This window comes from Selaginella moellendorffii, unplaced genomic scaffold, assembly GCF_000143415.4.
Source record: "Selaginella moellendorffii unplaced genomic scaffold, v1.0 SELMOscaffold_40, whole genome shotgun sequence".
NCBI lineage: Eukaryota > Viridiplantae > Streptophyta > Lycopodiopsida > Selaginellales > Selaginellaceae > Selaginella > Selaginella moellendorffii.
In genome coordinates this window covers 1,573,296-1,597,293 of record NW_003314301.1, presented here as the reverse complement: position 1 = coordinate 1,597,293, position 23,998 = coordinate 1,573,296, and the positions used below count along the sequence as shown (strand labels likewise).

At 49.9% G+C, this 23,998-nt stretch overlaps 11 protein-coding genes and 1 non-coding gene across 14 annotated transcripts; 10 read left to right on the top strand and 2 right to left on the bottom strand.

Annotated features, from left to right (window-relative positions):
• On the bottom strand, window positions 1–2,783 carry LOC9660697 (protein BONZAI 1; the record flags this gene model as incomplete). The annotated part of the gene is made up of 15 exons (XM_024684202.1): window positions 2,633–2,783; window positions 2,104–2,288; window positions 1,977–2,024; window positions 1,776–1,921; window positions 1,679–1,727; window positions 1,576–1,632; window positions 1,332–1,523; window positions 1,141–1,281; window positions 1,031–1,092; window positions 888–972; window positions 666–777; window positions 531–607; window positions 345–476; window positions 132–296; window positions 1–81 (listed from the first exon to the last, which is right to left on the bottom strand). Coding segments are annotated over exons 2-15 (1,488 nt in total), but the record flags the coding sequence as incomplete, so codon positions are not given.
• Window positions 2,784–3,679: 896 nt separating this feature from the next.
• Window positions 3,680–5,538, bottom strand: LOC9634124 (autophagy-related protein 16). Its single transcript, XM_002979201.2, has 4 exons — window positions 5,393–5,538; window positions 5,147–5,328; window positions 4,842–5,037; window positions 3,680–4,781 (listed from the first exon to the last, which is right to left on the bottom strand). Exons 1-4 carry the CDS (start codon window positions 5,522–5,524, stop codon window positions 3,756–3,758), a joined length of 1,536 nt encoding a protein of 511 aa, XP_002979247.1. The 5' UTR covers window positions 5,525–5,538; the 3' UTR covers window positions 3,680–3,755.
• A 93-nt stretch (window positions 5,539–5,631) lies between these two features.
• Window positions 5,632–7,087, top strand: LOC9634123 (cytochrome c1-2, heme protein, mitochondrial). Its single transcript, XM_002979346.2, has 7 exons — window positions 5,632–5,758; window positions 5,832–6,040; window positions 6,106–6,385; window positions 6,445–6,516; window positions 6,573–6,689; window positions 6,747–6,812; window positions 6,882–7,087. The coding sequence occupies exons 1-7, from the start codon at window positions 5,672–5,674 to the stop codon at window positions 6,996–6,998; spliced, it is 948 nt and encodes a 315-aa protein (XP_002979392.2). The 5' UTR covers window positions 5,632–5,671; the 3' UTR covers window positions 6,999–7,087.
• A 20-nt stretch (window positions 7,088–7,107) lies between these two features.
• On the top strand, window positions 7,108–8,320 carry LOC112349637. Its single transcript, XM_024684393.1, has 3 exons — window positions 7,108–7,208; window positions 7,380–7,989; window positions 8,043–8,320. The coding sequence occupies exons 2-3, from the start codon at window positions 7,383–7,385 to the stop codon at window positions 8,276–8,278; spliced, it is 843 nt and encodes a 280-aa protein (XP_024540161.1). The 5' UTR covers window positions 7,108–7,208; window positions 7,380–7,382; the 3' UTR covers window positions 8,279–8,320.
• Window positions 8,321–8,388: 68 nt separating this feature from the next.
• LOC9634122 (bifunctional TH2 protein, mitochondrial) lies at window positions 8,389–10,458 on the top strand. Its single transcript, XM_024684389.1, has 6 exons — window positions 8,389–8,623; window positions 8,675–8,783; window positions 8,858–9,100; window positions 9,166–9,550; window positions 9,613–9,861; window positions 9,911–10,458. The coding sequence occupies exons 1-6, from the start codon at window positions 8,394–8,396 to the stop codon at window positions 10,297–10,299; spliced, it is 1,605 nt and encodes a 534-aa protein (XP_024540157.1). The 5' UTR covers window positions 8,389–8,393; the 3' UTR covers window positions 10,300–10,458.
• On the top strand, window positions 10,338–10,408 carry TRNAG-GCC. The gene has a single exon. It is a non-coding gene; the product is annotated as a tRNA-Gly (tRNA).
• An 83-nt stretch (window positions 10,459–10,541) lies between the features above and the next one.
• Window positions 10,542–12,118, top strand: LOC112349636. 2 transcript variants are annotated; one of them, XM_024684391.1, is made up of 5 exons: window positions 10,542–10,990; window positions 11,063–11,248; window positions 11,316–11,663; window positions 11,745–11,842; window positions 11,904–12,118. In XM_024684391.1, the coding sequence occupies exons 1-4, from the start codon at window positions 10,793–10,795 to the stop codon at window positions 11,835–11,837; spliced, it is 825 nt and encodes a 274-aa protein (XP_024540159.1). In that variant the 5' UTR covers window positions 10,542–10,792; the 3' UTR covers window positions 11,838–11,842; window positions 11,904–12,118. The 2 variants fall into 2 exon arrangements, with proteins under 2 accessions (XP_024540159.1, XP_024540158.1); XM_024684390.1 differs by having other exon boundaries at window positions 10,551–10,990; window positions 11,316–11,637; window positions 11,904–12,116.
• Window positions 12,119–12,230: 112 nt separating this feature from the next.
• Window positions 12,231–13,392, top strand: LOC112349638. Of its 2 annotated transcripts, XM_024684394.1 has the most exons (8): window positions 12,231–12,376; window positions 12,428–12,601; window positions 12,650–12,766; window positions 12,825–12,907; window positions 12,961–13,027; window positions 13,082–13,128; window positions 13,184–13,217; window positions 13,279–13,392. In XM_024684394.1, exons 1-7 carry the CDS (start codon window positions 12,316–12,318, stop codon window positions 13,190–13,192), a joined length of 558 nt encoding a protein of 185 aa, XP_024540162.1. In that variant the 5' UTR covers window positions 12,231–12,315; the 3' UTR covers window positions 13,193–13,217; window positions 13,279–13,392. The 2 variants fall into 2 exon arrangements, 1 of the variants encoding a protein (XP_024540162.1); XR_002993455.1 differs by having other exon boundaries at window positions 13,082–13,217.
• A 165-nt stretch (window positions 13,393–13,557) lies between these two features.
• On the top strand, window positions 13,558–16,856 carry LOC112349635. Its single transcript, XM_024684388.1, has 9 exons — window positions 13,558–14,094; window positions 14,159–14,346; window positions 14,407–14,496; window positions 14,545–14,710; window positions 14,768–14,963; window positions 15,031–15,818; window positions 15,871–16,452; window positions 16,510–16,575; window positions 16,638–16,856. Exons 1-9 carry the CDS (start codon window positions 13,600–13,602, stop codon window positions 16,743–16,745), a joined length of 2,679 nt encoding a protein of 892 aa, XP_024540156.1. The 5' UTR covers window positions 13,558–13,599; the 3' UTR covers window positions 16,746–16,856.
• A 21-nt stretch (window positions 16,857–16,877) lies between these two features.
• On the top strand, window positions 16,878–18,287 carry LOC9634121 (translation initiation factor eIF-2B subunit alpha). Its single transcript, XM_002979344.2, has 5 exons — window positions 16,878–17,058; window positions 17,114–17,266; window positions 17,336–17,477; window positions 17,644–17,885; window positions 17,933–18,287. The coding sequence occupies exons 1-5, from the start codon at window positions 16,882–16,884 to the stop codon at window positions 18,107–18,109; spliced, it is 891 nt and encodes a 296-aa protein (XP_002979390.2). The 5' UTR covers window positions 16,878–16,881; the 3' UTR covers window positions 18,110–18,287.
• Window positions 18,288–18,294: 7 nt separating this feature from the next.
• LOC9634120 (protein ABHD13) lies at window positions 18,295–19,823 on the top strand. Its single transcript, XM_002979343.2, has 7 exons — window positions 18,295–18,592; window positions 18,672–18,707; window positions 18,820–18,898; window positions 18,969–19,023; window positions 19,081–19,197; window positions 19,249–19,413; window positions 19,473–19,823. The coding sequence occupies exons 1-7, from the start codon at window positions 18,349–18,351 to the stop codon at window positions 19,698–19,700; spliced, it is 924 nt and encodes a 307-aa protein (XP_002979389.1). The 5' UTR covers window positions 18,295–18,348; the 3' UTR covers window positions 19,701–19,823.
• An 84-nt stretch (window positions 19,824–19,907) lies between these two features.
• On the top strand, window positions 19,908–22,007 carry LOC9634119 (pentatricopeptide repeat-containing protein At2g13600). The gene has a single exon (XM_024684201.1). The coding sequence runs from the start codon at window positions 19,908–19,910 to the stop codon at window positions 22,005–22,007; it is 2,100 nt and encodes a 699-aa protein (XP_024539969.1).
• The last annotated feature ends 1,991 nt before the right edge of the window (window positions 22,008–23,998 follow it).

Here is a 23,998-nt window from a genome sequence, read left to right as displayed (position 1 = left end):
CACAATCAGAATCGAGAGTGGCAGTGAGGCTGCATTAACAATCGCATTGATGGTTTGATGTAGATCAGTAATCACTCCGTCCTATTTATAAAGATTAGTGCTCAACCAGGAAGATTTCGGTTGTATTTTACCGTGATGATTAGGAGCACGAAGTACTTTTGCTTCTCTTGTGAAATATACTCCGACGCTATCGACGATGCCATGTTTACCACCGGAGCGAACAACGTTGGACCCGCAAGAGCCACGCTTTTTAGAGCTTGTGAGTAGGCACGAAGAATTCCATCCACGCCATCTACCTGTGTCAAAATGTGAGCCCGCTCGTCAGCACGTACAACGACTCCTACCTCAGCGCTGTGTCCATTTAGATTGAAACAGTGAGAAACTGGACTGTTCATCGGCTTGCCACCAAACCCCCAAGCAGCAAAAAGCTTATCGTAATCGTAGTGATACAAAACTTCACCCACGGATTCAATAGCCTGCCAGTTTTCAAACATGATTTCACTGTATCTGATCATGGATTGCTAGCTTACAATCTCGTAAGAGTTCGGTTTTCCGGAAGGGTCCAGGTAATGCAACGAGTCCTGCTGATGAGGATTGCCATTAGAAGCTGCCGGAAAGCCAAACATTCAAATCACAATACGGCAGGGAAATAGAATCATCCGAACCTGTAAAGTCGACTGCGACCATGAAACTCAGCTGGCAACCCCCACGTAGGTAGTCCAGAAAACTGTGGCCAGACGAGATCTTGCATCCCTCTACGTGAAGCTTTCCACCTGCCTGTGAAGAAAATTGAAATGCCTCAAGTCCAGAACATGCGAAAACGAAATAAGGTCCTAAAGGTGTGCAGTGAGCAACACGTTTAGAAAATCGACTGTATTGAATAGAACCTGATTATCCGAAGGCCGCTTCAGTTCAAACGAAACGGTACCACCAGCTGAAGCTTGAAGTTCCTTAAGAGACACCTGCGTAGATCTATATGGAATTTTAAACACCACCACTAGGTAGATACACTGCAAACTAAATGGCTTACCCAATGAGGTCATGCCGACCATTTCCGTTATAATTGAAGCATTCAACTACCAATGGCCGGTCCTGCAAAATATCTGTTGTTTAGTTTACCTGGTCGAGATTCATAATTACCATATCCCCATTATTCAGTTGCTGCAGCGTAGTTCTGACCAGCTTCCATGTCGGATGGAGATTGTTTTTCTTGACCTCAGATTTATAAACAGGAACACTGCTTCCGTCCTCCCTTAGTCTTGAAAGCCTAAGAAAAGGATCCTGCAATTTACAATACTGTGAGACAATGAGCGAGTAAGATATCGACTTACACTCTTGGAGAAGAAGTCTTTGTTATTTAGATCCGAGCATCGTAGAACAAGTTCCACAATTGACTTTGAGTGCTGCATCTCTTCTGCTTTGATGGTAAGCGTTCCCATGCTCTTCACTCCAGTTTTATCTGTTCCACCATCCACCTTGTCTTGTAATAATCTGCTGAAAGATTGTCCAGGGGCAGCTACGACCTGTCGAAAGAATTAATCATTTAGTTGCATATATCTCCAATCACATTCTTACTTCTGCCAGTAGACATGTCATCTCTCCCAAAAAATCTTGCTCCTCAAGAGGAAGTTCCTGAAAAACATGGTATACCAGTGTTTGGAATAGCTTTTAGAATTACCTGTGGATTTACTCCAGCATACTTTGTATCAATGTCATAAACTCGAAACCTGGGCAAACATGTCAATCCTTGAACCAAAACGAATTGGTTTTCTTACAGTAGCTGCTGAATGTCTTGAAAACTGTATGAGACCTTTATGTCTGTCACCCACGACGGATTCAAAGTGTTTGATACAACTTCCGTTCGTCCTACTTCTTCCAGCACCCCGTCTTTCCTTATGAAAGCAACAGCCAGAGGATCACTCTAAAAATCAAAGAACAAGAAAGTTCTTAGTGGTGAAAAAATCCCTGTCAAATACCTTTGAAAGAAAATCTTTGTCTCGCAGCTCTGAAGCCGAGATCCACAACTGTAAACATAAAAGCAGCACAACGATCAATATGCAAAGAAGGAAGGAAATAAATAAACAAAAAACTCGCTACTTGAACCTGTACATCCGCTGGTACACCCCGCGTTCCAGAAAGGAAGTCAGAAGGAACAGCAGTCTCCGTGTCTTTGTCTAGATTCAACATGTCCATTCCACCCACAGCGTCCATACCTCCACTCATATCCGAGCAACATGATCCCATCCTCAACAACTCAACTCGTGCATTCCACTACTAAACTCTCATATCTGTCATTGCAAGAGGAAATCCATAAAGAAGTCCAGTCAAAACCAAGCACAGACTAAAGCATGAGAATAATAAAAAAAAAAATCCCTTGTCTCGTCATACAAAGCATGCAAATTGCAAACGTCCCCATCCCCCACTGTAAGAGCGAAAAAAAGAAAAAAAAAACTATACGGAAAAGCTCTTTCCAGATGCTACTGATGAACGAATTTCCTGATTTCACGATCAATGCGCCCCGGCTGGATCTTGAGAGGGCGATATTTCCACAGCGCGCCTCCCGAGAAGCCACGAATTCCACTCGAAATAACAAAATCTCCCCGCCCCCCCCAAACAGAGCCGCCTCACTCACCTCATGGATCGATCGATGCCGAATCCAGCTTCATAGCCCGCTGCTCCTCGCTGCGAATGCCCTAACTCCACTCGCCGCTGCGCATTCGCTCGCCCTGGCCGCGCATCGACATTCAAAGCCGAGGAGAGGGAGGGATTAGAAATGGACGACTCGATATGAACCTAGTCTTTTACTAAAACCCAGTGTCTCGTGAATTCGCATATTCCACCAGCAGGAATATCCGTTTAACGGTGGAAGAACATTCCGCCAGGCATAAACCCCGGTTAAACCCCGGATTAAAAGCTAAGCTTTGTGCCGATCTGCTTGGCTGGAAAGTTCGAGAAAACTGTGACATCGAACTGTTAGAATGGACATAAGATATGCCAGAGGTTCTTTTCCATCACATCGCCTCAGTGCAAACATGTAAGATTCTCACAAACTTGTATTCTAAATTCTCTGTTGTCCAATGGAGTTAATTGTTAGATCTTTCCAAATAATCTGGAAAACGTCAGTATTCTGAGTGGTTTTAACCACAGAACTTGATGTAAGCTCGGTTGATCTTAGGGGTGGCACATTTGTTAAAAGATCACGCAAGTTGAGCTCAATGAGAACAGAAATTGCTTGCAACTTGGATGCAAGCAAACATGGCTATACATTATCCCAAGTGACTTTCATTTTCTTTCTTCTTCTTCTTCTTCTGATAGTTGTTTTGAAGATCTTTGCTGCATGAACCAATGTAAATTTGCATCTCTGTATGGAGAAGCAAATATACATTGGTTCATGCAAGAGACAGAATAGATAATACAAAATCAGCGTGACAACGTTAAGAACTTCGTTTACTCTTTGAAAAATAGAAGTACGGGAGAAAAAAGCAAACAAATTTTGTATCTGCTTACATTTGTCTAAAAAATCTGCTTGCTTTTGTTCATATCTCCCGTTCTTACATTTTTCAAGAAAAAGAGAAAATCAGTGTGACTGAGAACCATAGGCCAAACCTTATGGATTGATCCATCGTTGCTCCTCCCTGCGAATACCCTAACTCCCCTCTCCGCTAACGCATTCCTACTAGTTAGAAATGGAGGACTCGTGAATTCGCATATTCCACCAGCGGCGCAGGAATATCCCCTTCCCGGCTACCACACTTTCACTCCCACACACACACCACACCATTTCTATCGGCCGAGGCCAGTGACTTACTGGCTGGGCTCCAAGCACACGCCACCACCGCGCTCCCATGCCCGCCTTTGAGCACGCTCTCCACCTCCCAGGAGCGGCGATTCCAGATACAAACGCTTCCATCGCCGGAGCCCGCCGCCACATAGTTCTCGTCCCGGCTCAAGCACGATCGGCTCAAGCTCGTCGCCACCGTGTAGCCCGGCCCCCTGAAAGTCGCCTTGAGCTCCAAGCTCCTCACGTCGAAGAGCTTGAGGACGTTGTCCTTGCCGCTGGTGAGCACCGTCAAGCCACTCCGGGACAGCGACACCGAAGTTATGGCCTGTGGCTCGTGAGCCGTGAGCTCCTTGGCCAGCTTCCCTGTTCGGGTGTCCCAGAAGCGCAAGATCCCGTCCGTGTGGCCGGAGCAAATCGCTGCGCCGTCGGAGGAGATGCAGAGAGAGTTGCAGTTGCTGTGGAAGATCATCGTGTGGAGGCTGTAGCCCGTTTGGAGGTCCCAAGTCTTGATGGTCCTGTCCGAGGCCGTGCTCGCGGCTCTCACGTTGCTGATGTCCACGGAGGTGACTTTCTCGGTGTGGCCTGTGAGGACGTGCTTCACTCGGCCGGAGCGGGAGTCCCAGAGGTAGAGCTTGTGATCGCTGCAGCCGCCGAGAACCATGTTGTTCTCCGGGGTGAGTGCCAAGTCCAGTACTGAGCCGAGAGCGCCGGTGAGAGTTTTCGTGGGAGTTCCTCCGCGCTGAGTGTCCCAGAACTTTACGATGCCGTCGTGCCCGGCGGTGAGGAGGGTGTCGCTGCTGTGCTCGAAGATGATGGCGGCGCAGCCTCCCTTGTCGTGAGCACGAAGTGTGTGGCGGACTTTGCTCGGCGCGCCCAGCGTCATGTAGCTCTCGGCGCCAGCTTCCGAGTGCCTTACAATGCCGTCGACTTGGAGCTTCGCTAGCTCGGCAAGGCTGTTGATCTTGCAGCGTTCCATCATGTCAGCATACATGGCGTTAGCCTTGAAGCAAAATGAGAGAAGCAAGTTAGCAAAAGCTGGAAGAAAAACGCAAGTTCATACCTCATTAAGTCGATCAGCGTCTTGCATTTTCTGCGTCATCCAGCGATCAACAAGCATATTGTTCTCAGCCTCTATGGCTTGGAGGCTCGATTCGAGCTCTTTCACTCGGAGCTTTAGCTGTGTGAGCTCCTCGACGAGCACAAGAACAGCGTTCTCCTTTGCTTCAAAGTCCTTCTCCAATTGGCTTATACGCGCCCTGCCATGTCCTGTAGGATGTTAAAACTCATGTCAAGCTTTTGTGGAGCGAATGGGTGGAGATAGCTAGAGCTACATAAGAAATGATCGATTCAAGAGTGACCAAGTACCTCGCGGAGCTTAGCTCGTGTTGGATCTCCAAAACAAGCGCGTCCTTCTCGGCCAGTTGCGCTCGTAGAGCTTGCGCCGTTTGCATCTCTACGACGAGCTGCTCCGACACATGAGCCTGGGTTTTGTAGCTCTGGGACAGCTCCTGCTGAAGAGATTCCATCTTCTCCTGGATCTCCGTGCCCTGAATTTCAATGCCGCGCCTCCTCTTGAGCTAAGATGCCACAGAAACAATCGCGAAATCGAACCTGATTCGTGAGCGCCCGATCAAGCGCCGCGACCAGCGATGCATGAGCTCCTTCCTCGACGGCCTTGCGTCGCCGCAGGGCAACGCATGCTTGAGCAATGGCGGCGGCAGCTCTCTCCTCGGGCACCGGCATCCCGCGACGACGAAACCCTAGAACACGAAACGCATATTCTTCTCTAAACGGAATGTGCGGTTCTAAAGCAGAATATGTGATCATTAAACGGCATATGTTCTCACATTCTTAGGGCTAACTACGCTCTCACTCGCATTGGGCGAGGTCATGGCGGCGGCCCGGCGCTCTCTTTTCAATCGGATTCTTGGAGCGCGCGCGACACTACTGGCTCAAGATGGCGCAGCTGCGAGCAAGGTTTGTGGTGTAATCCCAGTGGCGGGCAATGGCAGTGGATCTGATGCAATGCGATCTTTTTGGGGATTTCCAGACTGCTGGGGTTTTAGCAGCATCATCCAAGCTCCAAGACGAAGAACGGGGGCATAATCTCCGCAATGGCCTCGCGCTCTTGGGAGCCGCGGCAACGAGCGTGTTTGCTGCTGCTGGCTACGTCTATGCCGACGAGGCGGATCATGGCTTGCCCCCGCCATCATACAAGTGGCCTTACAATGGGTTTTTCGAGGCACAGGATCACGCATCGTAAGTTCTTTTTTTTTTTAATCTCAAGATTTGCTCACCTTTTTCTTTCCTACATTTTTTGATAGGATCCGTCGCGGGCATCAAGTCTATGCCCAAGTCTGTGCTGCGTGCCACAGCATGCAATACATCTCATACCGCCATCTTATCGGTGTGGCTTACACGGAGGAGGAGGTGAAGGCTATGTCGGCCGAAATTGAGGTGACTGATGGGCCCAACGATGAGGGGGAGATGTTCACTCGCCCCGGAAGACCCAACGATTTCCTGCCGGCTCCATATCCGAATGAGCAAGCTGCTCGAGCAGCGAATGGAGGAGCGTATCCTCCAGACTTGAGCTTGATGACGAAGGTACACGCTAGACGCTTTCTTTGTTTCTTTCTTCAAGTTTTGCGCATTTCTTCTTGCAGGCCAGGTTCAGTGGTGATGACTACGTTTTCTCTTTGCTCACTGGCTATCGCGAGCCTCCCGCTGGAGTCAAGGTAAGCTAGATTTTTTTTCCGGAATGAAGCTTTTTTCTTTCTTCACCTTTTGATAGATCAGAGACGGACTTCACTACAATCCATACTTCCCCGGGGGTGCCATTGCAATGCCACAGATTTTGATGGATGGGGCTGTTGAGTACGAGGACGGGACTCCCGCGACTGCCTCTCAGGTTTCTATGATCTCTCCGAAAAATCTTGGCTAATTTTCTCTTGCTCGTATCTATCAGATGGCCAAAGATGTGGTTTGTTTCCTCGCCTGGGCAGCAGAGCCAGAGATGGACGAGCGCAAACTGGTGAGTTAATCTTTCACTCTTCTCGTTCTTCGATCTTAAGTCACTGATGTCGTGGCTTTGGTTTTCTAGAGTGGATCCAAGTGGTTGTTCGCTATAGTCCTAATGTTCTTCGGAATTACCTACACCAAGAGATGGAGGTTCGCTCCCATGAAGGCGCGGAGACTCGTGTTCGATGTCGTGAACTAAACGAAGAAACCAACGAACTGGATGGAAAAATTTTTGTTTTGTAAAACGTTTTGATGGAATAATGTGAAATAATCTCCCCCTTTCGTGCCCTAATTCTGGAAGTCTCGGTCTAAAGGGAGCGAGGCGCAATCTGCGTGGAGGACACCAGTCTCTCGGCAAGCTCCGCGAGCCAATGGCCTCCCATGGCCGTTTCTAGGGCGAGTGTTTGAGGTATGGCCACTGCCGAGCGCCGGAAGAACCCTAGCTTAGATCCATAGATTCTTGGATGGAGCATTCTCTCGCTATACAATTCGCGCATTTGCATCGTCGCTGGAGCCAGAAATTTCCTCGAGCACTTCTCGAAATATTTCGCTCCAGATAATCCTCTCTCTTGCTTCTCAGATCATGGACGACGATTCCTGCGCGACGCCGATCCCCCAGGATCATCTCCACGACGCGATGGAGGGCGGCGAGGTCGCGCTGCGATCCACGCGCGCCTCGCGCTGGCTCAAGGACGAGACCATCACGCTCGTCCAGGCCAAGCGCGTCTACGAGCAGGAGGTGGCCGAGGCGGCGAGCCGCGGCCAGATCGTCAACAAGGAGCAAAAGTGGAAGAGGATCTCCAAGAAATGCGAGGACGCTGGAGTGGTCCGCGACGCATCGCAGTGCCGCAAGCGCTGGCAGAACATCGTCCGAGACTACAAGAGAGTCAAGGATTGGCAGAACAGGAACTCGCGGCAATCCTACTGGCTCATGTCCGTGGAGGAGAAGCGCGAGAACAAGCTCATCGTTCCTCCGGTTTTCGACAAGGATATCTTCGAGGAGCTGGATCACTTCCTCGCCAATAGGCCTGGAGTGCCTCCCACGGTGTATGATTCGGAGAGGATCGTCCACCAGCAGCACCATCACTTCAAGCGCCAGCCGCAGGTGGACGATGGCGCTCACGATCACGCCGCTGCCGCGTTCTTGCAGGCCGGGGATTTGTGTCCACCATTGCTCCAGATCCCAAACGGTGAGCTCAAGTTCTTCTCTTGGTTTGATTCGTGATTGATCGCGAACTTGTAGCTCCATCGTCCAACGACGAGCAGGGGATTTCTTCGTCCGGGAAGAGGAAGCGGCCCAAGCCGGCGCCGGCGGAGGATAGCATGGACAGGCTCGAGGCGATCTTGGAGAAGAACACCAAGATCGTGATCCAGATGCAAGAGAGGATGTGCGAGAAGCACGAATCACACCTCGAGGCCATGGTTCACGCCATTCAAGAGATGACCTCCTCCTTGAACAAGATGATTGACAAGCTCTAAGGTTTTTTAAAAATCTAATTTTAGCATATTCAGTTTTTCGAATAGAATATTCTCTGAGGTATATTTTTAGCATATTCTCTTTATTCGTTGGGAAATATTCCATAGATTTTAGGTAATGTCGTGTTTGCTTAGAAATGTAGTGGCCAGAGGATTGAGGAGCTTGGCAAGCGCTCAGGCGATGGAGCCATCCATTTCAAAGCGCTTGTGGCAGCAATCCAAGCGCGAGGCAATGGTATGTCTGTATCATCCATTTGTGGTGTCCATCGCTGCTGGGACGCTGGATCTTCACAGCTTCCAGCGATTTATAGCGCAGGATTCCTTCTTCCTGACGGCATTCGCGAAAGCGTAAGCTCAATCGACAGAATTTTCCTGTTGTTGTTCACATTTTTCTTTTAGCTATGGTTTGGCCATAGAGCGCAGCGATGATCGAGAAGTTAAATCTGAGATTTGCAAGCTCCAACAGGCTGTGTACGAGGAACTTGAGCTCCATTCTTCCCTCATGAAGGTCTCTTGCAAAGCTTTTCTTTTCTTTTCTGTTTTTTTTCGTCTTTTGATTTGTAAGAATTTGCCTTCTTGCAGGCTTGGAACTTCGATCATACACCACCATCGCCAGCAACTTGTGCCTACACAGATTTTCTCCTCGCAGTGGCTGCTGGGAAGAAAATTGAATCCGAGAAAACTAAGGTGCCGATGCTCACTCTGGCAGCAATGGCTCCGTGCATGCGTCTCTACGCCTTCCTAGGCCAAGAGACGAGAGTTTTCTCTCGAGAAAATCATCCATATCGCGACTGGATTTCGACTTACTCGTCGCCTGGTTTCGAGGTAAAATCAGTTTGTTCTTGGATGTTTATGTTTGAATCTAGTTCTGAGCTAGCTTGTCTTGGCAGACTGCTGCTACTCGACTCGAGCAGCTTCTCGATAGACTCTCGGAAGCTCAAGAGACTACGGCAGCGGAATTTCAGAGTATGCAAAGTTTGTATCACCGTGCCATAGCGTACGAGGTGAGCTTCTTCGATGCCCAGGAAGTGCATGGCAGCAACGCTTTTGTACCGCTGCTAGAGAGTGTAGCACTCAAGGATCGCAACTTCGTGCTCATCTCTGATTTTGATTCTACTTGCACCGTCTCTGATTCATCCCCAGTTCTAGCGGAGCTGGCTATGGCGGTCGATCCAGATGTAAGGAGGAAATGGAGCAGCCTCTCGGACGAGTATTTCAGGGACTACTCCAAACTCCTGGAAGAAGTTGTTCTTCGTGGTGGTCGCGAGAAAAATGGTAGACTTTGTTTCGTAAATGTTGGAAAGAACTGACCATATTGTTTTTCTTTGTGTGTGAAGAGTACGACTACGATGCGATCAAAGAGGCTCTCCAAGTTCTTTCCGAGTTTGAGAAGCAAGGGAACGCGAAAATCGACGCCTCCCGCGTTTTCCAAGGCATTAAGATCGATGATATCAAGCAAGCCGGACAAAACATGGCACTTCAAGCTGGCTGTGCCAGTGTGCTTTGCAGGCTAAGTTCCAAAATCTCTTGTCAAATCCTCTCGGTTTGCTGGAGCCGGACCTTCATTGAAGCAGCTTTCTCCAAAGGTGAGACGAGTTTTGTTCCTTTTCGTTGTTCTTACTCTTGCAATGCCAGAGAATATCACCAATGTTCCTGTCCATTCCAACGAACTCGAAAACGATGGGAACTTTACAACCGGGAGCTTGATCAGACGCGTCGAGACACCGATTGACAAGGAAGAGACGATGTTTCGTGAGATCCTACACGCTCCGGACGACAAGTTTGTGATTTTCATTGGAGACAGCCTCACGGATCTGCTAGCCTTGCTCCGAGCTGACATTGGAATTGTTCTAGGAACGAGCTCCAGCCTCGATCGAGCCTCCAAAGCCTTTGGAGTGAAGATCGTGCCACTCTTTTCCGGCCTCGTCCAGCAAAGCTCTCGATCAGCGTGGAGAAAAGAGGAAGGAGTTTTGTATCGAGCTTCTGGATGGCTGGAGATAGAAGCGTTTCTAGCTGGTAATTAGCTTAAAATTATCCGCTAAACGTCGATTTGATATGTTAGGCACTGCTGGTCTAGTGGTAGAATAGTTCCCTGCCACGGAACAGACCCGGGTTCGATTCCCGGGCAGTGCATTTCCCGATATTTTCATTTGTCACTGTTAAAATATCTGGCATCACATAAATATCCCAGAGTACTCCACGTGGCCCGCGCTTTTTCGCGATATTTTTCGTCCACCGCTTGCCACGTGGTTGTCTAGCCCCATGGCGGCGGCATATTCCTCGGTGCCTACTTCTCATAGGCCGATAAGCTTTGCTTTCATTCCTGGTAGCTTCACCACCGCCTTGGCTCCATGCTACCCTTGCGTTTTGTGATTGTCTGGATCGGATGAGCGTGATGCTTGGCGGATCTTGAGGAGATCGATTGGCGTTGCGCTTGCTAGGGCTTTGGATTGGAGCTGCCGGAGGTGAGCTTTCTTGCGAATCTTGGCCGAAATATCTCCTCTGCGCTCGAATACGATGATTGGGAGTAAGAACATCGCAGTCGCCAATGCCACAATCCACCACAGATTGCCGCCGAATGCAGCTCAATCGTGGGAGCACGACAGGGAATCTTGCGGCGAGTCGAGATTGCGGAGCAGGGCTTCGTCGTCGCCATCGTCGACGCTAACATCCGAGACCTCCAATCAATCCAAGAACTACTCTGGCGATGACACGGTATGGATGAAATATCTCTTGCTTGCTTTTTTTTTCTGGAAATTCGAGCGATTTCGCTTGTGATTCTGACAGAAGGAGGAAGAATCCTTGGACACGGCCTGGACGGATGACAGGCACTCCTCGTATCTAAGCAGCATGGAGGAGATGTTTGTGAGAAATATGTATGACCGGGAGTACTGTGCTGTGGATATCTGTGGCGAGGCTGCCTCTTCGTGTGATCAAGACTGTGTGGAATCCAGGCCTCTTAGCTTCTTCAAGGTTGGTTCTTCGTTTATAAACTTTTCAAGCTCTCAAGTCAGTTTGTTCTTCGTTTCTTTCTTCACAGGTGATGCAAGGTGGTGGATGGCAACCATTGCCATGTCGAAGGCTCCACTCTTGGGAGCTTCCATCTCCAAACATATTTTCCAGCCCCTGGGTGCGGCACTTTACATCATCCAAGTCGGGTGCTGTGGACGATCAGTCTGATCCAACTGCCGCTACTCCTCCCAAGGCCAAGGAGAGACTGATTTGCAGAACTTCCACTGCCTACGAGCTCGAGGACGATGTTCCAGAGGTTCCCGACGTCGAGAACCGGGCATCGGTGTGGCTGGAGAGGATAAACAAGCGCTCAACAGTGTCGTCCACTGGGAATTCCACGGCTGACACAGGTCACTCTCCCAAAACCACCAGAGAAGTAAACAAGAGGAGAGAAAAAAAATAGCTCATTTGCTGATTTTCAACTCTGATCTGATGTTCTCGTGGCTTGGTGGATCAGATAAGCGCTCAGCTAGAGATGCAAACTCCGATTCCACAAAGTCCGGCTCTCAACAAAAACACCACCCTCGAGTTTCAACGATCGAAACGATAGATCAAGTGAGTCTTTTCTTTCTCTCTGTTTCGCGGGGAGATTCATACACACTGTTGCTATCATCAGGTGGTGCCTTTAAGAAGTGATAGTGATGCCGAGGGAGAAGAACGCAGCTGCAAACTCCGCAAGATTGTTTCGAGCAGCAGCAGTAGCGATCGAAGCGATCGAATTTACAGCGCTAGAAGAAGGCGAAGGTCGTGAAAGAAACTCGCAAAGAGCGTGTAATTTCCAAGTCCTCCATTCTTTTTTCTAGAAATCTATCCTATCTATCCATCTCTTTATCGAGTTCTCGTGGTCAGTGTTTCAGACCTTTTGTTTGGCTCAGGAAAAAAAAGCTGCCATTGCGACCGTGTATGGTATTAATGTCGACGTGGACAGTTACTAAAAAATACCCGTTAAGATGCTAGCATATTCCTTTATGTTAGGGCAGTAAAGAGGTTTTGGTTTTCCTCCTGGGCGGGAAGATCTATCTCAGGGTATGGCGACGCGCGTGGCTCCTCGATTCAATCCGCAAGACGAGAATGCGGCTCCGATGAGCGGTAAGATCTCTTCCTTTTGATCGCTGGCGCCGACTGTTGCGCTGCCGGCAGGGAAATCCGTGATTCCTCCAGCTACGATCCAGCGGCCGAAGCTGTCGAACATCACAAACAAGCAGCAGCTCCCATCCGCGACGCCCAAGCCTAAGATCGCTCCTCTGGGCAACAAGATCGATGCTGGGAGAACGCCTCTCAGGAATATTTCCAATGTGCGAGCAAAAATTGGAGGTAAGCGATGTTGGAATTCTAGCCTTTGAATTCTCTTTCTCTGGTCAGGGGCGGCGGCGGCTCCTCAGGAGAGCAAGGCGGACGAGTGGGCGAAACAGGGAATCGAGAGGGTGCATTTCACCGGGGATGATATGGAAGCTCTCCGGCAAAAGCTTGAACACCAAGGTGTGTTAACGTTTTAAGGAGGAATTTGTGCCCTGTTTTAATGCTGTGCTGCTTGTAGAAATGGAAAAACGAGTCAAGGCTGTGCTCTCCTTCCGGACAGAAATCTTTCCGGTGTGGCCTCGGCCTGCTCCAAAAGCTGATGTAAAGTTGTCTCGTAACTTTGCTACCCTCTTCTTACACCGTTGTGGTTGCAGGGGCCTTTCGATTGCGATGGAAAACTCAAGCTGGATACGTACGAAGAAGTTCCCGACGTAGTTTTTGGTAAGAGTGTGGTTAGTTGGTGCTTCAGGAAGTTTGATTTTCCGGGTTTTGCAGCCGATGTAGAAGAAAAGGATGTCGAAAACTCAGAGACCGGATTCGAGGCAATATTTGTGGTTCGATGACATCACTATGCATATACTAATGTTTCCGGTGTAGGGTCTTTGAGTTCTTGCGCATGTCGTCATACAAGGTAGAATTTCCATTCACTTTACTCGGTCCTGTTTGATATTTGTGCTTGCTGATGAATGCAGGTGACTGCAGCAGTTTAGATTTTTTTTATTTGAGCCGGTAAAGTGAGATTCTAGGCGGGCCTTATGTGTCTATGGTTCTTTCCGTGATTAAGCGAATGCTCTTCTCTTTCCGTCTCCAAAAGCTTTACGTGACTGGCTTTTTGTGGGTATATCCTTCCTGACTTTGTCTTTGTCAAGTCGACTGGTTAGTAGTTTACTATTCGTTGTCTATGTGGTTTTGTTCTTTTCATTTTTCTTCTTTTTTTTTAACCTTTTTATTTTCGTCCTTGCTTTTTTGAAATGAGCTGAAAGGCGCAGATTGATGAGTCGCTTTGGTTGATCATGGGAGTTTTTTCATGTCTAAGGCTGATATGGTTGTTGTTTATAGCATACCAGACATCTGCCTGCAGCTCTCAGAAATTTTCCCCACAGTACTTCGAAGTATCTTCAGTGCTGACCCCTGGCCACTCTGAATTCGAGCAGCACGCTACTGAATTCTGGACTTACGATCGAGCTTCTGGCGCTTGGTTGAAAGTGGATATCAGTAAGTTTACTAGAAAGAATCCAAGGGACAACAACGGAGAAATCAAGAGGGCAGCAACAGATACTGAGACTGAGTTTATTCATCCTTACAGTGGAAGGGTCTCCCTGATAAAATTTACTGAAGTATCTCTCTGGAGCAGTGGCCACAGCGGGTCTATTTACGAGAGGCTATGGAATGGAGTCCAGTGGGTGATCATTCCACATGATTTACCGGACTCAGCAGGGTATGGAACTGGCGTTTACTCTGTCAACCGAACTATGCTAACTCTCTCCGATTCTGGAAGATTGTACCAGGTTTGATCGTGTCCTACGCTTTTTATAATTACTATGTTCTAAGAGTTTGTTCGGTGCTTGGCAGCTTCAGATAGATGCAGAAGGACATCTTCACTGGGCAAGCTCGGGGCCCTGGCCGTCTTCAACGCCCTCTACGGAATCAAGCAGCATATTTCTAAAAAAGTCTGCATTTTTGTCTAGTGATGGAAGCTCTCTGTTCTTCACTACAGCAGATGGTTGGCTAGCAGAATTATGGTCCCTCAGTCCTGTGAGGTACGCTTCCAGGACTGATATTTGCGTTTTTGATTTTTGATTTTGTAACTTTCAATATAGGTGGACAAACCATGGTCATCCTCGTGGGGGCGATGTAGGCCATGTAGTCGATGCTGGAGGTTTTAGAGCCGGGGTAATTTTTACTGTCAGGTAGCCAGATATTTGTCGGTTTCAGATGAAACAGGTTTTCCGTTTCAGCACAAATGGCGACCTCTATGAATACGATGCAAACGCGAAGCCCGCTTGGAGAAAGCACATTCGAGACGGCTCATCTGTTGAAGACTACGAGTTGGCACCCGTAAGTGGATTTTCAGCTCGTGATTTTGCAGGGAGCCGCACTTTCTCTCTTTTTCTCTTGACAAAGGTATATAGATGCTAAACCTCGATTATTTCGCTGAAAACTGAGATCATTCTTTTGCAGAACGGACTTTTGGTGGAAAGACGACTTGCTCAAGCAAAATGGCGCTGGGTGCTGCATGCAAAGCCGCCGAATGCTCGCCTAAGCTTGTCTCTAGGACCTGTGTTTACTGTGAAGAATGGAAACACCAAGAATCTCTCGTTCTTTTTAGTGTCGGAGCATGGTGTGGTCTACGAGTACAACCTGCCGTTTCTACACGGTACAAGGTTCTTTTCCAGGACTCTTATTTCATTCTTTGAGCTTTGAACTTCGAAAGAACATTGCAGGAAATATAAAAAGCACCACCGTCGCTCTGCATAACGGAACATGGACGGATCACGGTCGGCCAGCCGATGCACCCGTGATGGTTTCAGTTCCCGGCGTAGCTTTGAGCCTGGAGAGGATCTTCTTTACACTTCAAGATGGACGGCTTGGTGAGTTACATCTAGACGGCTTTGGAGGTACCAGTGTAGGACCGATATCCCGTTCGAGCTTGGCGAAAAAACGGGATGGAGACTACGTATGGTCGGTGTTTGAGGCCCCGGAGAGTGAGGGTGGGAACTCCGACTACTGCTCGACGTCACTTGGACCTTCAAACTGCTTGGAAGGCATTATGGACAGAAGTAGTGACTTCACAGGTGATCACAGGGAGCAGCAGCAGGGTATTTTTCATGGTGGTTCTACGGTACAGGAATGGTTTCGAATAGGAAAAGGTGGTGACCTCTTCCGGGCAAGGGCACTTCTTTTCGGAAAGTCCATCTTTTTCGTTGGACGAGATGGTGCGGCAGCAGAGCGGTTCTTCAACGGCAAGGTCTGGCTGTGGCTGCGGCACGACTTTGCCTTCCAGATTCGTGCGGTATTGGGAGTTTACAATGCCAGCGTTTTTGTGACGGACTTCCATGGAAGCTTGCTTATGCGAGAGTGGAATGGCAACGCTTTACAGTGGCTCAATTGCTCGGCTCTCGTGGGGGGCTCGACAGTTATCTCTGGTAGTCCCTGGGACGGCCATTTCGGCGACGTAAGAACAGATGCGCAGTTTTATATTTCTCCCGGTGGAGACTTGCTCGAATTCATCGTAAGCACGTATTTCTCAAGCTTTAGTGCGTGCGTTAACAGTTTGTTTCCAGGTAGCGTTTCGAGCTTTTAGCTGGAAGAATTGCGGTCACCCTCCAGATACTCCGGTTGCTGCAATTGTCGACCAGGAGGTCTTCAGATACCGAGTCATTTTTGTGATTGGCACAAACGGGAAGCTGTACCAGTTCAATCGGGTCACAAGCTTCTGGCACACTTACCAGCAGCAGCCTACACAGCTCCGGCTTTCACCGATTCCAGGCGTGGTTTACAGGCCCAGCTTCCTCAGCACCTCCGGATCCCTCTTCATGCGCTCCGAGAATGGAAACTTGGTGGAGTTCGGCTGGGATTCAGCAAATGGATGGTTTTGGTCAGATCACGGCACTCCAGCACCAAACAGCTACGTCGCAACCTCACCCGGCCCGTGCATGGACGAAGATGGCAGCGTTTTCGTGGTTTCTTCGACTGGAAGAGTGCACGCAAGGCAGCTTTTTGGTGGAAAATGGAGATGGCGGGACTTTGGGCATCCTCTTGCGGGTGAAAGTGACGAGAAGAGGCATGTCTTCGTGGTGGAAGATTCAAAGACAGGGAATGCGGCTGACTTGCTGGTTTCGTTTGAGGGCGAGTGCGATACTACGGTAAGCTGATCGATCTCGCTCACTCTGCAAGGAATTCCTTGTTCTTTTCTTTTGCAGATCGATTCGGTGCGTCCGGTGGCCTCGAGCAAAGACACGGTAGCGTTCGTTTTGAGAGATGGCAGAGTACGTGTTTTTCTTGAAGTTTTCTGGGGGAGATGATCGAGATGTTTGTGTGATCTTTGCAGCTAGCAGAGCTCAAGCGAGACGGAGATGGATCCAACTGGGAATGGGTGTCGATCGTGGACACCCCAGCTTCGTCCTGTCTCTCAAGCTACTGGACACAAGACTCGTGAGATCCAAAGTAAAGATCTTCGCGATAGCTCTAAGAACGAAGCAAGTAACTCACTTGTTCTTCGCGATAGCTCTAAGAACGAAGCAAGTAACTCACTTGCTCTTTCAATGGATCTCTAGTTTAGAGTTTTAGGGTTTATGGGAATGGAGGAGGAGGAGCAAGTGATTGGCGATTTCAATCGATGGCGGCAGCGGCCAGAGCTGGCGGAGGCGGTGGCGGCGATCAAGGCGCTCACGGCGGTCATCCAGCGCAGCCAAGCCAGCACCATGATGGGCCTCGAGATCGAGCTCAAGAACGCCTCCGAGATGCTCAAGGTTTTCTTGCTTCCTCTCGCGTAGCTCACTTCACTTAGCTGGATCTTCACTCCAGGCGTGGGACAGGAGCTCGATCTCCTTGTCCGCCGGCTGCGATCTCTTCATGCGCTACGTGACGAGAACCTCGGCGCTCGAGTACGAGGATATCAATGCCGGCAAGTCGCGATTGATTGAGCGGGGCGAGAGATTTGGCGACATTTCTCTCAAGGTTTGTCAGTGCATTGGTTGCATCTGTGCTGTGAACGATCGATCAAGCGAGCTCACAGTTGCAATGCAGGCTCGAGAGACGATCGCTCTTCTTGGCCAGGATTTCGTCCAAGATGGTTGCTGCATCCTCGTCCATGGATCGTCTCGCGTCGTCCTCGCGCTCCTCAAGCTCGCTGCTAACAACGGCAAGAACTTCACAGTCATCGTCACAGGTACTGTGTCTTTTCTTCCCAGGAGTTCCTAGTTCTTACTTTAGATTCTATAAGTACTATAGATCTTTCGGATAGTTCTTCCATAAGCTTTGGAAGTTCTGCAGTTAGTGTGTTCTTCCGAGAACGTTGGAGGAATTCTAAAGGGCTCTTTGTGCTTTTGTTGTAGAAGGCGGGCCAAAGAAGACTGGCATGGAGGTCTCGAAGAAACTTAGCGCCGCCGGGATCCCAGTGACCGTGATCGTCGACTCGGCGGTGGCTTACACCATGGACAGAGTGGACATGGTGCTGGTCGGAGCCGATGGCGTGGTGGAAAGCGGTGGGATCATCAACGTCATCGGGACTTTCCAAGTCGCCTTGATCGCTCACAGCATGAAACGTCCATTCTACGTCGCTGCCGAGAGCTTCAAGGTAAAGAGCAAAGCTCTCTTTCCCTTCACTGAGTGAGTTTCTTGCAGTTTGCGCGGCTCTATCCTCTGGATCAACAGGATCTATCAATCTCCACGGGCCAGGAAGAATCGAGTAACCCGGCCAGAGACTACACCCCTCCTCACTACTTGACGCTGCTCTTCACGGATCTGGGAGTGTTGACGCCATCGGCTGTAAGCGACGAGCTCATCCAGCTCTATCTCTAAGAATCCAAGCTCGTCTCGTTCTTGGGCGATTTCCTCTCGATCCCTCAGACAAGGAAGCTATGGAGCTCGATCGAGACGAAAGAGCTCTGATGCTTTGGAAACTCTAAAGGCTTCCAAGCAAAAAAATTCCATTTGTAAAGATGAGAGATGGTCTAAATTTGATACTTTCTTTTTGCCATGAAAGATTCCAGAATGGAAGGGGAGAAAGAGGTGGAGAATTAGGGTTCTTGGGCTGGGCGATGAACTGGGTAAGCGGGCTGCTGTATGGCGCGGGGGGCGTGGTGTGTACCTGCGTCGTGCTGCTCGTCGTCTTCCAGGAGAGGCTCGTCTACGTCCCAGTCATCCCCGGCCTGTCCAAGGGCTATCCAATCACTCCCGCGCGCCTCAATCTCGCCTACGAGGACGTCTGGCTCACATCGCTGGATGGGATCCGCCTCCACAGCTGGTTCATCAAGCTCTCGAATCCATCTCTCAGCCTCAAAGGTAGGAGATCGATCGATCGATCGAGAAATGGAGAGATTTGGATATTTCGGTGGATTTTTAATGTTCTTTGTCTTGGCAGCTCCGACTGTGCTCTTCTTCCAGGAGAATGCCGGAAGTATGAAAGCATTTTCTTTCTCCTTCGTTTGAGTTCTTTCCTTGTTCTTCGTTGTTTTTTTTTTTTCCCCTTGTGCTTAGTTTTGGTGCCTTTGGAATTTTCTTGCAAGCAGACATTGCTCACAGGCTTGAGTTCGTCCAAGTGATGATGGCTCGACTGAAATGCAACGTTTTCATGCTCTCGTATCGCGGGTGAGTTCTTCCTCTCTTTCTTTTTCTCGTTTCTATGATGTTGGTTTTGACAAGCTTTTGTGATGATCAGCTATGGCGCAAGCGATGGACGGCCAACGCAAAAGGGAATCGTGCTGGATGCTCAGGTAAACAAACACCAAGCACAGTTCACTCCAACACAAAAGCGGCATTCTCTTTTCCAGGCAGCGCTGGACCATCTTTCGCAGAGAAAAGACATTGATACGTCGAGAATCGTCGTGTTTGGGAGATCGCTGGGAGGGGCCGTCGGTGCCGCACTCGTGAAGAACAATCCCGGCAAAGTAAGCGTTGCTTCTTTTTTTCCTCGATGATTTAGCCGAGATTCTGGACAGGTCTCCGCCTTGGTCCTCGAGAACACTTTCACGTCCGTGCTGGACATGGCCGGGATTCTACTTCCAGCGCTCAAGTGGGTCATCGGTGGCACGGAAGCCAAGGGCATCAAGCTCATGAATTGTCTGGTGCGATCGCCATGGAACACTTACGAGCTCGTCAGCAAGGTTGGTTTATTCTTTCTATCGCGTAAATCTTTCTCTGTTTGCTCACTTGGTTCTTCCAGATCCGTGAGCCTCTCTTGTTCTTGTCCGGCTTGCGAGACGAGATGGTTCCGCCGCTACACATGAGGCAGCTCTTCGACGCTGCTCGTCACAACGACAAGCGCGTGTTCGTGGACTTCCCAACTGGAATGCATATGGATACGTGGTTGAGAGGCGGCGATCGCTACTGGAGGGTGATCCAGCTCTTTCTCGAGCAATACACATCGGGTACTTCTAGCGTTTCTACGTGAACTTAGCTTCTAAGATCGATCTCTCTTTCCTTACTCGCAAGAAGTTCGTTCCACTACGAGAACTTGCAAAGTTTTCTCTCGGTTGTAGGCTACAAGTATAATGATCGAAGAACTTTGGATGATCGTAAAAGTTTTAAAGAGAAGAAGAATGGAGCTTGAAGAGGTTGTAGCTATGGAGTTTTGGAGGAGAAGGAAAGGAGGAGGGTGATGGTGGAGCTATGGACGCAAGTACTAAGGAATTGCCGGTCGGGAGCACAGCGTGTGGTTCTAAATGGAACCGAGCAAACGATGGCTATGGAAGAACTGGAGAGATCTTCCAGAGTGAGCGCTGCCACTTACGCTTCCTTGCTCAAGCAATGCATAGCTCGCAAGGCGCTTGGCCATGGCAGGCAAATCCACGCTCACATCCTCGCCGCCAAAGAGAAAGATCCTCGCGCCGCGCCCACCGCGCCCTTCTTGGGCAATCTTCTCCTCCAGCTCTACGCTCGCTGCGGCGACCTCGATCGCGCGCGATCGATCTTCGATGGCCTCGCCCACCGTAATCTCTTCTCGTGGACGACGATGATGGGCGGCTACGTCCAGCGCGGGCGATTCGATCGCGCGCTGGATCTCTATCACTGCCTCGAGAAGAGAGAAGAGCCCTCCTATCGATCGATCGAGCCGGATGCTTTCGTCTACACGATTGCGCTGGCGGCGTGCTCGAGCTTGGGGGATTTGGCCAGCGGGCGGGCAATCCACGCGCGCTGCTACGATCGATCGATCCGGGATGTGATCCTTGACACCGCGATCATCAACATGTATGCCAAGTGTGGCTGTGTTGGAGAGGCAAAGATCGTCTTTGATTCGATGCGCCAGAGAGATTCCATCGCCTGGAACGCGACGATCGCAGCATTTGCCCGGAATGGGCATTTGCGCGAGGCGATCTTGCTCTATCTGGAGATGACCGCGCAAGGGCTAGATCCCAGCGAGGCGACGTTTGTGAGTGTTCTTGGCGCTTGTTCTTCCCTCTCTCTCGTTCGATCCATCCACTTGCGATTCCTTGAGAGTGGGATCCAGTCCAGCGATGCCACCACTTCCCTCATTGCGGCATTTGGGCGGTGCCAGAGCCTGGACGAAGCAAAGCTCGTGTTTGATCGAGCGCCGCGGTGCTCCATCACGATCTTCGCGTGGACGGCGATCATCGCGGCCTACACGCATCACGGGCGTTGCAAGGAAGCGCTGGAGCTCTTCCAATCGCTGCTCCTCTCGATCGATAGCCACGGCCGCGAGGATCTCGAGCCCGATGGCTACACTTACTCGATCGTGCTCATGGCGTGTGCTAACACCGGAGCAATCGATCAGGGCAGGGCTATCCACGCGAGGATCATCGCGAGAAAGAAGCGCACTGGATCATCGATGATGGAGAGCTCCGTGCTCGGATCGCTCATCAGCATGTACTCCAAGTGTGGATCCCTGGACGAGGCGAGAGAAGCCTTCGATCGCGCCGAGGAGCAATCGCGATCCGGGGTGGTGTGGAACGCGATGATCGCTGGCTACGTCCAGCACGAGCGCGCCCAAGACGCGATCGAGCTCTACCGCGCGATGGCGAGTCAAACCTCGCCCCCGATCGAGACCACGGCCTTCACGCTCTCGATCCTCTTGGGCGCGTGCGCGAGCTTGGAATCGCTGGATCGCGGGCGAGAGATCCACGCCACGATCATCGATCGAGGGATGGAATCCGACACCGTGCTGCTGAATTCTCTGGTGAGGATGTACTCCAAATGCGGTAGCCTGCTCGATGCGATGCGCGTCTTCCAGAGCGCACTCCAAGATCGCGATCGCGGCGGCGGTGGATCCATCGACGCCATCACCTGGAACGCGATCATCGTCGCCTCTGCTCGCTCCAGCGCCGGCAACCTCTCGATCCACCTCTTCCACGAGATGCTCCTCCACGGCTTCGATCCAAACGGGATCACACTCACGGCCGTGCTCACGGCGTGCGGCCACGCGGGGATGATCGAGAGCTTCCACAGCTACTTCGCTCTCGTGGTGGGCGATTGCAGAGTGGTGCCGGGGATCGAGCATTACGAATGCGTGGCGGATCTGTTGGGTCGATCTGGGAGGATTGGGGATGTCCAGGAGCTCCTCCAGGCAATGCCATTCTTCCCAAACGCAGCGCCCTGGAGGAGCTTGCTGGGCGCGTGTAGAGTTCACAGTAGTGGTGTGGAGATTGCTGGAGTGGCGGCTGGGGAGGTGGCTGTGATCGAGCCGAGCGATCACACGGCATATGTGATGCTCTCCAATGTCTATACCATTAACAACAGTTAGATCACATATATTGTTATTACTTTTGTGGACAAGAACCTCTTACCTGTGATAAAGTATATATTGAGTTGGGATTTTATTCTTCTAGATGGCACCACAAAATTTAATATAAGTCGTATGCATTTTCAAAGTATGACATGTGTTTGTTTTCAAAAGCATCAATTTAAATTAATAAGTTATCGAAAATTTTATTTTTAACAGTGTGAGTGCATGGAATATGGAAATGAAATGCAGAAATGTGCACATCAATAAACTCAAAAACATTAGTTTAATCTCTTGCAAGATAAAAGTTTCCAAGGATATCAAGTGGTATTGATTGAAATTAATCTGACAGCTACCAAAATCACATTATGCTAATATCTGTACACTTCACAACAATATTATTTATCTTTCTGAGAACATCTACATTTAACATAACAAAAATGAGGGGGGAAATTATATTCCCATTTGAACGTTCCAAGATTTAGAATTATGTTGTTCCTGCTGAGATATTGTGATCAAGGTGGAAAGTGAAATATAACACTTATAAACACTGAAAGAATCAATCTTTTCTAGCTAACAGTGTTCTTCACATATTTGTGGAAGTCTACCCGTGAGCCAGGTCGAGTGGAGCGCACAACTCGGCCTTTTATAACATGGACCGACTATAGCAATGGACTATGTCATCCATTCTGTAGCTAATGTGTGCCTGGAAGAATGGAAGAAGTAGAAGAAAACTCAAGCTTTGTTTTAGTTTAGCGCACATATAAAGGCATAGTACCTTGACTTGAGCTAGTCAGTCCATTCTTCTCCGTGTCTTCTCACAAGTCAGGAGCATGGCAACTTTCTTGTGCTGGATGGACTCCATTTCCTCTCTTTTGCTGTGCCCAAGTTGCAAAGGCCATGTATGCATATCAGCAAATCCCTGAGAAAACTGGAAAGGCTTACACTGGAAGGAGGATGTCGTCAATCTGGTCGTGCTTCAGCAGCAGCAGCAGCAGTAGCAGCAGGAGCAGCAGCAGCAAGAAGAAGAAGCGGTCCAGGAACGGCCTGCCGACGATGAGTAAAGGTTCGGATAAATTCGCACACGCTCCAGCATCGAAATTCGACGTCGTAGCCGAGCAGGCGAGCGTGACAGTCCCTAGCACTGCGAGATCGCTTCCCTTTGCAGCAGACAATCCCATAGCCAAGTCCTCCTCGGCCAGATTTTCAGTTCCAGTCCTCATCAGCTCGGACAAGTCAGAATCTGATCTGAGCATTGTCGAGCAAGCTGCTCTCGCCGACGATTTTCTCATCGAATCCTGGAGGCCAAGCAGCAGCAGCAGCAGCAGCAGGAACACGACGATGCTTCTTGTCTCCGTGGCCCTGTGGAAGGCTGCTGCAGTTAAGTCCATTGCTTCCTTGACGTGGGCTGCAGTCTCTACAGCATCATCATCGGCAGCATCATTGAGGAAGAAGACCGAGCAACTCGGTCCTGTTTCTTCACTCGTTCTCGCGGCAGATTCTTCCGCTTCGACTTCTCAGCTCCCTGATCCTTTAACTTCGAAGTCGTCAATGAGCCCCGGTACACTTCCTCCAGTTCTCGAGCCAGGAGATCAGTCCTATAGCACCCCTGCCTCCCCGAGCCGTCCCTCCAGGAATAGAAGAAACCTTTCTCCGGAAGATCGCCCCGACAATAAGAAGCTTCTCAGGTGTCACACCGTGATCGGGACCGTCCAAGCCACCAACACGAGGCTCCAAGCGACAGCGCTGGAACGAGATGGAAAAGGTTGCAACTTGACCATACTTGTTGCGGTACTTCTTGTTGTCCAGGCAGCTCTTTTGGCAGGACAGCTCCAGGCTATAGTCATCACGAGCTGCTTTTGGTTCCTGCTCCCCCGGATAAGTATTCGTCGGAAATCTGAGACAGCCGCTGGTGTTGTGGAGGATCCTCCGGGTCCTTCTGCCCCCGTTTCCGAGGTCGAAGCTGGTAGTTCCCATGGCCAGACCGTCCCGAGGTCTCGGTCAAGCTCTAC

What these genes read in the sequence shown, in the direction of transcription:
- LOC112349636 (XM_024684390.1), top strand. Translation starts at nt 10,793, where the DNA reads ATGATTGGGAGTAAGAACATCGCAGTCGCCAATGCCACAATCCACCAC. An exon ending in GGCCTCTTAGCTTCTTCAAG is followed by an intron (nt 11,249 to 11,315) that starts GTTGGTTCTTCG and finishes CTTTCTTCACAG; the next exon opens with GTGATGCAAGGTGGTGGATG. An exon ending in CGATCGAAACGATAGATCAA is followed by an intron (nt 11,843 to 11,903) that starts GTGAGTCTTTTC and finishes TGCTATCATCAG; the next exon opens with GTGGTGCCTTTAAGAAGTGA.
- LOC9634124 (XM_002979201.2), bottom strand. Translation starts at nt 5,524, where the DNA reads ATGCCGGTGCCCGAGGAGAGAGCTGCCGCCGCCATTGCTCAAGCATGC. An exon ending in CACGAGCTAAGCTCCGCGAG is followed by an intron (nt 5,038 to 5,146) that starts GTACTTGGTCAC and finishes AGGACATGGCAG; the next exon opens with GGCGCGTATAAGCCAATTGG. An exon ending in ACGCTGATCGACTTAATGAG is followed by an intron (nt 4,782 to 4,841) that starts GTATGAACTTGC and finishes TTTTGCTTCAAG; the next exon opens with GCTAACGCCATGTATGCTGA.
- LOC112349635 (XM_024684388.1), top strand. Translation starts at nt 13,600, where the DNA reads ATGGGAGTTTTTTCATGTCTAAGGCTGATATGGTTGTTGTTTATAGCA. An exon ending in ATTCTGGAAGATTGTACCAG is followed by an intron (nt 14,095 to 14,158) that starts GTTTGATCGTGT and finishes GGTGCTTGGCAG; the next exon opens with CTTCAGATAGATGCAGAAGG. An exon ending in GAGACTTGCTCGAATTCATC is followed by an intron (nt 15,819 to 15,870) that starts GTAAGCACGTAT and finishes GTTTGTTTCCAG; the next exon opens with GTAGCGTTTCGAGCTTTTAG.
- LOC9634119 (XM_024684201.1), top strand. Translation starts at nt 19,908, where the DNA reads ATGGTGGAGCTATGGACGCAAGTACTAAGGAATTGCCGGTCGGGAGCA.
- LOC9634121 (XM_002979344.2), top strand. Translation starts at nt 16,882, where the DNA reads ATGGGAATGGAGGAGGAGGAGCAAGTGATTGGCGATTTCAATCGATGG. An exon ending in ACGCCTCCGAGATGCTCAAG is followed by an intron (nt 17,059 to 17,113) that starts GTTTTCTTGCTT and finishes TCTTCACTCCAG; the next exon opens with GCGTGGGACAGGAGCTCGAT. An exon ending in TTGGCGACATTTCTCTCAAG is followed by an intron (nt 17,267 to 17,335) that starts GTTTGTCAGTGC and finishes GTTGCAATGCAG; the next exon opens with GCTCGAGAGACGATCGCTCT.
- LOC112349638 (XM_024684394.1), top strand. Translation starts at nt 12,316, where the DNA reads ATGGCGACGCGCGTGGCTCCTCGATTCAATCCGCAAGACGAGAATGCG. An exon ending in TGTGCGAGCAAAAATTGGAG is followed by an intron (nt 12,602 to 12,649) that starts GTAAGCGATGTT and finishes TTCTCTGGTCAG; the next exon opens with GGGCGGCGGCGGCTCCTCAG. An exon ending in GCAAAAGCTTGAACACCAAG is followed by an intron (nt 12,767 to 12,824) that starts GTGTGTTAACGT and finishes TGCTGCTTGTAG; the next exon opens with AAATGGAAAAACGAGTCAAG.
- LOC9634120 (XM_002979343.2), top strand. Translation starts at nt 18,349, where the DNA reads ATGAACTGGGTAAGCGGGCTGCTGTATGGCGCGGGGGGCGTGGTGTGT. An exon ending in TCCATCTCTCAGCCTCAAAG is followed by an intron (nt 18,593 to 18,671) that starts GTAGGAGATCGA and finishes TTGTCTTGGCAG; the next exon opens with CTCCGACTGTGCTCTTCTTC. An exon ending in TGAAGAACAATCCCGGCAAA is followed by an intron (nt 19,198 to 19,248) that starts GTAAGCGTTGCT and finishes GATTCTGGACAG; the next exon opens with GTCTCCGCCTTGGTCCTCGA.
- LOC9634123 (XM_002979346.2), top strand. Translation starts at nt 5,672, where the DNA reads ATGGCGGCGGCCCGGCGCTCTCTTTTCAATCGGATTCTTGGAGCGCGC. An exon ending in GAGGCACAGGATCACGCATC is followed by an intron (nt 6,041 to 6,105) that starts GTAAGTTCTTTT and finishes ATTTTTTGATAG; the next exon opens with GATCCGTCGCGGGCATCAAG. An exon ending in AGCCTCCCGCTGGAGTCAAG is followed by an intron (nt 6,517 to 6,572) that starts GTAAGCTAGATT and finishes ACCTTTTGATAG; the next exon opens with ATCAGAGACGGACTTCACTA.
- LOC112349637 (XM_024684393.1), top strand. Translation starts at nt 7,383, where the DNA reads ATGGACGACGATTCCTGCGCGACGCCGATCCCCCAGGATCATCTCCAC. An exon ending in ATTGCTCCAGATCCCAAACG is followed by an intron (nt 7,990 to 8,042) that starts GTGAGCTCAAGT and finishes GCGAACTTGTAG; the next exon opens with CTCCATCGTCCAACGACGAG.
- LOC9634122 (XM_024684389.1), top strand. Translation starts at nt 8,394, where the DNA reads ATGTCGTGTTTGCTTAGAAATGTAGTGGCCAGAGGATTGAGGAGCTTG. An exon ending in CTGACGGCATTCGCGAAAGC is followed by an intron (nt 8,624 to 8,674) that starts GTAAGCTCAATC and finishes TTTTTCTTTTAG; the next exon opens with CTATGGTTTGGCCATAGAGC. An exon ending in ACTCGTCGCCTGGTTTCGAG is followed by an intron (nt 9,101 to 9,165) that starts GTAAAATCAGTT and finishes TTGTCTTGGCAG; the next exon opens with ACTGCTGCTACTCGACTCGA.